The sequence below is a fragment of the Camelus ferus genome, chromosome 30 (genome assembly GCF_009834535.1).
Source record: "Camelus ferus isolate YT-003-E chromosome 30, BCGSAC_Cfer_1.0, whole genome shotgun sequence".
NCBI lineage: Eukaryota > Metazoa > Chordata > Mammalia > Artiodactyla > Camelidae > Camelus > Camelus ferus.
In genome coordinates, this window is record NC_045725.1 from 13,706,001 (window position 1) to 13,714,670 (window position 8,670).

Consider the following 8,670-nt stretch of genomic DNA (forward strand, 5'->3'; position numbering starts at 1 on the left):
ATGTGGTATGTCCATAAATAGAGTTAACTATTCGTCAGTAAAAAAAAATGAAGCACTTACACATGCCACAACATGGATGGACCTTGGAAACATTATGGTTAGTGAGAGATACCAGTCACACAGGGCCACATATTGTATGTTTCTATTTATATGAAATGAAATGTCCAGAAAATACAGATCTATAGAGACAGAAGGTAGATTAGTGTATATTTATTCATTCTTAGAGCTGGGAGGAATCAGGCTACTGGGGGTGATGACTAAGGGGTACAGGGTTTGTTTTGGGTGGTAAGGAAAATGTTCCAACATCGATTGTGGTCATGAATGCACAACTGTGAATGTACTAAAAGCCACCTAATTGTACACTTCAAATGGGTGAATTTTATGATTTCATTTCAATAAAGCTGTTCTTTTAAAAAAAAAAAAGTTAAGAAAAAGAAAACAGGATTAAGGCCAGGATATTCACCATGACAATTTTATTTATAGCCAAGGTCCTAGCCAGCACAGTATGATAAGAATAATAAATTAAGATACAAGGGTTGTAATGAAAGGGGGAAAAAAAGGTCTACATAGAAACCCCAGAAGACTCAACAGATAAATGATTATTACGTGTTTATTATTATTATCCTCCAGATTGCTGATTATAAAATCAAGATACAAAAGAAAAAAATCAAATTTCTATATACTAGCTACAAATAGTTAGAAAATATAATTTTTAAAAGATACTTTTTAAAATTAGGCAGCTAGAGATAAATCTTTTAAAATGTTTAAACTCTTTATGGAGAATTATAAAATTCCACTCAGAGACTTAAAGAAGGACATTCAAGGCCCTTGCCTCTCTGGTCATCCTCTGCAATTAAGTTTAAATGGCAGATTGAGACCAGATCACACAATGTCCTTTCTACCTTAAAAAAAAAAAGTTACCCTTTCCCTGCCCCTCTGTTAAAGTACAAGTAATTGAAGTCCTTAACACTCTAGAGGTATGAGTTTACGTGCAGATTTTAGCACAAAGGGGATCTGGAGCAGTGGAGGGCTTAAAGGAAGAGGGGACAATTTCCATGGCCCACATTCTAGCAAATCTTTTTTTTGCCCCAATCCTCCCCAAAATCGCCCTTGCCTCTACTGCCAAATCCAGGTAGGCCCTTTCTTACCTGATCCCTCTGCAGGGCAAGTCACGGGTAGGCGCTCAGCCTGGCGTCCTCATCCCCCGGTTCCCTTAACACTTTCCTCTCCTCACTCCCCTCCACCTCTCTGCAGCCTCAGCCTCCAGGCCAGCTCTCCTCTCCCCAGCCCTTGGGAGCAGGCACCCCTCAAGGCTCCCCCTTGGTGCCCCTGCCCATCACCCATTCACTCTGCTGTCTCCTGGGTGATTTCATCCAATTCCATCACACGGGCCAGTGGTTTTCTAACCAAGGGTTTCAACCAATAGGTTATAAAATCAATTTAGTGGCTTGCCCCAGAATTTCTTTTAAAACGTATTATGTTAAAATATACATAGCATAAAATTTACCATTTTAACCATTTTTAAATGTACAGTTCAGCGATACTAAGCACAGCCACATTACTGTGCAATCACCGTCATCATCGTCTGTCTCTAAGACTTTTTCATCTTCCCAAACTGAAACTCTGTACCCATTAAACACTTACTCCCTGTTCCTCCACCCTGCAGCCCCTGACAACCTTCTACTTTCTGTCTCTGAATTCGATTCCTTGTATGAGTGGAAGCATACAGTATTAGTCCTTTTGTGACTGGCTTACCTCACTTAGCATAATGTCTTCATGTTGTAGCACACATCAGAATTTCCTTCCTTTCTAAGGCTGAATTAATTTTTTAAATAAAAGGAAACACTTTCTTTAATGAAGTAGAATAGACAATGTTAAAGTGAATTTCTCATAATAAGGCCAAATATTGTATCACAAATTGTTTCAGATGAATGTGTACGTGAGTGTGTTCTGGATCCCTGGGTACAACATGTTTCTTACAGTGAACAACAATCATCAAAGCCAGAAAAACACTGATGCTTTGCTGTTCGGTGACTCCAAAATCTCCATTGTTAATCAGGCTCTTGGCCCCCCACATTCCCGAGCTCCTTTCTATCAAGCTGCTGGATTGCTCCAAGGGGATTGCCCCAACTGGATCTCCAAGTGTCTGAGCAGATCTAGACTCCAACTTGTTAGCCTCTTGCCTCCGTACGTGCTCCTCCTCACAGATTCCCCACTTAGGGCTACATGATCCAGCCCTGCCTGCCTCACCCCACCCCCAGCTGTAATACACGAATTACGATGAATTACTCAAGTCTCCCCTGAACTTTTCAACCATCGTTCAAGCCAGGTTTCATCCTCTCTCCTTTCCACCTCCTCCTGTTCCTATGGCTCATTCCCCTTTCCTTAAAACCCCCTTCAAATGCTTCCATACACCTTGAAGACATCCTGATTCTCTATGGCTCCCTCCTTCGTGGAGTCCCCTGCCCATACCTCCAGGGCGGCTTATGTGTGTGTTACGTGCCTTTCTGTCTCCCCCACAGGCTGTAAGCTCCCAGGGACCCTGGGCTGGGTCTTCTTGCACAGCACTGTGGTGTTGAGCGTGTAGAAAATCTCCCTTAAGTATTTGTTCAATCAAGAACAGACACAGAAGCCAAGAAACATCAAGGGCAAACTGCACAGCTTCGTTTCCTGCCTTTCCTCCTAATCCACATTCTCCAGGAGAGACCATGAGCCCACAAAGCCACCTGCACTGCCCCCCTTTCCTCTCTTCTCCTCCCCTGGGGCTGCCCTCCGACTCCCCTTCCTGGAAGTGCCTATTAAACCTCACAGGGAGAAGCCAGGAGCCAAAGAAAGAACACACACTGACTCTCGCCCCCACCTCTTTGTGGTGTGATCTGCCCCTGGTGCTCCCTGGAACAACTGGCCCTCTTTGTGCCCCTGAGCGCTTTGTGTCATGTCAAACAATGAAGGCTTTGCTGAATACATTCACCCCACTCAGCACAGAAGCAATGACCGGCCACCTGCATGAACCCCTGGCTCCAACGTGGATCTGCCCCCGGAGCCACGTTCTCCTCACTTTTGACCAGGCTGTGACAACAGCCTCCCACCCTCTCCCCTTCTCTAACCCTTCCTTATAAGGTGCAGGCAGCCATCCTGCCTAGTGGCTTTTATCACGTCGCCATTCTACTCAAGGACCACACGTGGCTCCCTATGGCCTAATGATCCAAGTTCAAACTGTCCTTCTCAATCCACAGAGCACTTCACTGAAGCCACTGACCCAATATTACATCTGTCTCCTCCTTCCCTACACAACTCCTTACCAGTGGGGTCCATGTCTTCCCTGTATCTCCTGCAATTACTACCCCTGGTCTGTGTGCACACACACCACTTACAATCATTTCTTCGTCAGCCAGTATTTTGAGAACTTCCTATGTGCCAGGTACCGTATTTGGCACTAAGGGTACAGTTGAGGACAAAACCAAGTGAAATGAAGATTTCAGTCTACAGCAGGGTTTCTCCCCCTCAGCACTGCTGACACATGGGGCTAGATAAAGCTTTTTTTCTGGGGACAGGCCATGCATCAGAGCATCTTTAGCCGCATCTCTGGCCTCTTCCTGCAAGATGCCAGATACTCTTCTCTCCCCACTGCAACAACCAAGAGTATTTCCAGACATTGCCTGGGGGGCAACGCTGCCCTCGATTGAGAACCACAGGCCTAGAGCTGCCCAGAGAGCTTGTTACAAATCATCTGGGGAGCTGGTTAAAAAGGCAGATGATGGGCAGAGAGTATGTCTCAGTGGTAGAGTGCATGCTTAACATGCACAAGGTCCTGGGTTCAATCCCCAGTACCTCCCTTATATAAGTAAATAAATAAACAAACCTAATTACCTAACCCCCAAAAAAGGAATCACTTTGAAAAAAAAAGGCAGGGGACTGGATCCCACCCCAGGGAGGGGCCCAGGAATCTGCATTTTAATGGCCAGGCAGGTGATTCAGATGCAAGGTGTTCCAGGACATGTGTTGGAGGAATGCTCAAGGCTCGTGTTTCTAGACAGGTGACAGACCAACAATGACATCAAGTCAATTCATCACAATTATGAAATGTGCAGGAAACAAGACAGGTGAACAGGTGCTATCTGTGCACCGATCTAGCAGCCACGACCTGGTTCAGGGTCAGGGCGGCCTCCACGAACAACTAACCAATGGTCAAGCTACGTGCGACAGCACAGGCAGGGTCAGCCTGGGAGAGCGGAGAGGAGGTGATGCCACATCTCTGCGCCTTTGCTCCTGCCCTCTTCAGTCCTGATTGGGCACTTCCTCTCCACCTGCCCAATCATCTCCTTCCTTCACCGGCCCATTCAGGTTCCACCTCCTCCAGGTAGCCTTCCTGAACAACTCCAACCCAGAATTGCCTCCCTCCTCAAACATTTTAACACTCACTTCCTATCTGATTGGTAGCCATTTTGTTTCCCCAAGTAGACTTCAAGCCCCCTGAACCCCAGGACCACATACATCATCTTCTTTAAAGACCCCACAGCGCCCTTCCAGCATTGGATACATGCAAGTTTTGTTTGCTTAATTGATTAGCCCAGTCCCTGGAGTGATGCCTGCAAGGTGGCCTCTGAGATTTAGTGGGTCAGGGTCTCTGTGTGAGAGCTGCCCTCAGCCTGAGGTGAGAGACTACTATGCCTGCTGACCTCGGGGCAGCTGGCCCATCCACCCAAATTCAGGGAGGGCTTGGCACGGCCAGTAACTAGTTAGAAGCTGAGATGCCGCTGGCCATGGGTACGGGTAGTCTCCCACTGTTGACCAGGCAGCCGGGATCCCGGCAGCCCCAGCAGCTCTGGGTAGGACCCAGAGCCACCCTGCTGAGCAGCAAGAGCAGCAGGCGGAGGCCGGCAGGGCTGCAGCAAGCAGGCCATTTGGGGCCCAGCTGTCCTCGCCCAGGGTCATCTCGGGGGGCGGCACTAACCAAAAGAGGCAGGCCCAAGGGGGCTGCAGCAAGCCTGCAGCCTCTCTGAAAATGTCCTTTAAAGCCACCAGCACCAAGCAGAGCTCATCAGCTGCCCTCAACCAGAGAAGAATGCTCTCTGGGAAGGTCAAGAGTAGTGGCTGGTTGGAAACAAACGTCCTGGGCAGGCGGCCTCACACTCCCCAGCTCTGGGACGCGGACCAGGAAATGGCTTTCCTACTATGAGTCGCAACGTCCCTCACCCACCCCTGTGTGTAGCCCAGACCAGGGGCACAAACGAATGATGTGGAATCCAAAGGATGAAAAGAGAACCACTGTTTTATTACTTGGAAGTTTACAGAAGACGACAGGATGTTTATAGCCAGGCATTTTGTTTTCTATCGGCCTCCAGGGGGAGGGGCCGTGATGGTAAGGACGACGCTAACAGCAAAGGAAAAACCTCCAGCAGAAAGGAGAGGTGGGCTCCTTCCAAAAGAAATGGGAGGAGCCTCGGGCAACCCTCTCCCCAAGCCCTGAAACCAGGCAGAGTAACTCGAGGCGTCCGCCCTCAGCCAGCAGGGCCGGCAGAAGAAAACGTTGGCATTTCCGTATATTTTCCGCACACACAGGGACGGAGGCTGTGTCCGAGTTTCTGAGTGACACCTCCTACTGCTCTTTCTCTTAATGGAGTTTGCCCGTGGATGAGGTGGGGTGAGAGGGGAGCCCAGGAAGGGTGAGTTAACTTCTGCTGCAGCTCTGACCTGCTGCATAAGGATGAGAAAGAACCATCGATTTCAGAAGGGATCAGGTTGTGAGTTTCACAGATCCAGTGGTTACTGGTTTATAAGAATTTATTATCTCTGTCGCATCGTCCTAGCCCACTGTCACCCCCACCTAACCCTGCACTCTTGGAGAGAAAATACGCTTTTTCCCCCAAGGGCCCCCACAAAAGTTCAGGACTCAAGAGGTAATCCTTTCCGGTTTTGAGCCCTCCACACCCGGCAGCCTCCCCTCTAACCAAATGGCCATGGCACTGTAAATTGGGGACACCGATCTGACCCGTGCGGCCGCTCAGAGCATTCAAAGGGATTTACCGTCAGCTTGGCAGCTCGGAATTCCAATCTGTCCCCCATATTTAGCAACAGAACATAGTTGCCGGGCTCCCCCGGCCATCGCTGGGCAGGAACTCGCCTCCGGCTGGGAGGAGAGGTGTGCTTTGGAGCGCGGTGTCCCGAACCTAAAGCGGCGGCGCCCGAGGTGAAGTGCAACCCCATGGCCGCTCACTCCGGGGACGCCGGCGCTCGTCCTTGGGCTCTGCGCACTCACACCCGCGCTCGGACTTCCTTACCTCTTGATGTAGTTCCTGCCATACAAGATCTGTTGCAGCAAGGTCACCAAGGCGAAGGCGCAAATGAAGATGAAGAGCAAAGTTCGGTTCCCTAACAAATCCCGGCTCGCCGAGGGGTCTGCGTAGCGCATCCTGCCCGCCACTCGCTCACGGCGGGGCGCGGCGGGCGCCGGGCGCCTGGGGGCCCCCGCAATCACGCGCCAGGCTGCGGGGCCCCCGGGGGCGCGCGGCCCACCAGGCGCCTCTCGGCGCGGTCAGGCACAAGGTGGGGGACTTCTCGCGGCAAAGTTTCCAGCTGGTGAAGCCCGCACAGGGGCATCCGAACGTCGCACGCGCCGCGGCGGCGGCACAACAGGGCCCGCCTCAAGGAGGTCGACCGCGGCCCCAGGCCTTCCCTCTGGATACCTTTACCTCCGAGTGCCCGTGCCCGGCAGCCTCTGATTTCCCTGCGGAGGGGCGACGCCAGGTGCCCCGAGCTCGGGCGGTCCCTCCTGCCGAGGTGACGGCCAATGGGGAGCGGGGTCCCGGCAAGGTCCGCCTGTGCGCCTAGAGCGCGGCGCACCGCCCCCTCCGGTCGGGCTCCGGATCGGTCGCCCAGCGCGGGTCCCGGCCCCGGCGGGCCACGTCTGATCCCCGGGCCCGCAGCGAGGGAGCACGAACGTTGGCCTTCAGTTCTGCAGATGGGAGGTGGGGGACAAAACACTGGGACAGTCTGGCTAACGACAGGCAGGCGGTAGAGAGGGGGAGGGGTGGAGCCGAAAGCGCCGGGTTTGCATCTTGGAATTTATTTTAAAAAGGAGGCAGGAAGGGAAGCCGCGGCTGCGGAGCTGGGCTGGCTGGATGGGAGTATTTGCATGCGGCGCGCAGGGCACTGAGTCACCGCCGTGGCCGCGTCCTCGCGCTCTCGGGGAGATTTCTCCGGAGAAAGCCTGGCAAGGTCAGCCGGGCAGCCCTTCAAGGACGGAGCGCGCGGCTCCCGCATGCTGATGGCCTGCGGGGCTGCCCGCCCGCGCCCGGGGCGCCCAACTCCTGCCGGGAGGAGATTCAGGGGCTCGCCGCCCCTGCCACGGGCCTCCTCCCCCTCTCCAACCGCAGCTCTCGGCCGTTCTTCAAAGACCTTGTTGTCACCGAGACACTGGGACCTTGTCTCATCTTTGGAACCACTCGTAAATCTTAGGTCAGGCAGCTGGCCGCCTTCGGGTACCACAGTCCCCCTAAGCTTTAGTAAAGTCACTAAGTCTAGAAAGGTCTGTGCTTCAAGAGTGCACACCAGGGAAAATAAACGCCAAAATGCAATGCCAAAGTCGTGCCTCTTCTGAAATCCTAACCCCTAAATGGGCTCCCCTCCACACCCCCACCCCCGCCCCGCACGCCCAGCGACAGCCCTGTCAGCCTGCCACCGCAGAATCTCCCACCCCCCTGGGAGTCACGTGCCCCCGGCGGTCACCACTGAGCCCTCGCTGGATGATTCTCGGATGTCCCTTCCCTGGATCCTCCAGCCAGTCTGGGAGGTTCTAGAATCAGGTCGGGGCTTCACCTACGAACTTAACAGAAACTGGAATCTCAGCATGAAAAAACTTTTAATGGGAAATTGTCCAGACTCCAATACTCTGGTGTCGTTGGCATTTAATAGTTTGCTCTTTGAGCTGGAAAGACGAAAGAACCCGCGGTTAAATCTCATGATTAGGGTTCCACCAATATGTTGGAATTTGCTTTAATTCATAAAAATTCACAAGGTGGAACTGGACCCTGGGCTATCTATGTATCAACTAAATACTATCAACGGGGTTGCCAGTATGCTCTCTAGCCACCTAAAGAAATAACAGGTAAACATTTAGACAGCCCGTTATTCTAATAATCGCCTTATCTGTTTGGTGTCTTAACACACAAAGTGCTTGCTCTTTAATATGTATTAATGAGTTAGCATCTCCTAACCCATTTTACAGTCAACAGGTGCAAAGTCGTTGCCCAAAGTAACTCACCTAGTGAGGCGTCTGGAATCAGAGATGGAGCTCTTAATCCCCTACACACATGCAGGGCTGGCTTCCAGGCAGTGGGACCAGCGCTGTAGCCCCTGTCCCCGAGCCTTGGCTTCATGTTCCACTTTTGCTGTCTTCAAATTCTTAATGTTTGAACAAGGAGGCCCAGTACTTGACTTTGCAATGGGCCGCATAAATTACGTAGCAGGTCCAGCTCACAGGTCAAGTTAACAGAGCACTCGTTCTTCCCCTAGTTGGCCCTCACCTGCAAAGGTCAGAAGGTCTGTCACCATCACTCCAGGCAAGGTGCTCTCTTGTTTCCTTTTCTTTCCTGCTTATTCTCCACCCCTCATCAGGTACCCACTCTGATAGCTGTCTTTGCACGCACACTTCCTTGGGAAAGCCAAATG

General features: G+C 51.6%; 1 protein-coding gene across 5 annotated transcripts in view; it reads right to left on the reverse strand.

Moving 5' to 3' along the window:
- The window catches only part of ST8SIA5 (ST8 alpha-N-acetyl-neuraminide alpha-2,8-sialyltransferase 5), a 54,693-nt gene extending 47,070 nt beyond the window's left edge, over positions 1-7,623 (reverse strand). For all 5 annotated transcript variants that reach the window (XM_006183800.3, XM_014558454.2, XM_014558453.2 and 2 more), the window contains exon 1: positions 6,282-7,623. In XM_006183800.3, the coding sequence (XP_006183862.2) occupies positions 6,282-6,412 (131 nt within the window). In that variant the 5' untranslated portion in view covers positions 6,413-7,623. The remainder of the gene's footprint in view (positions 1-6,281) is intronic.
- Positions 7,624-8,670: the final 1,047 nt, after the last annotated feature.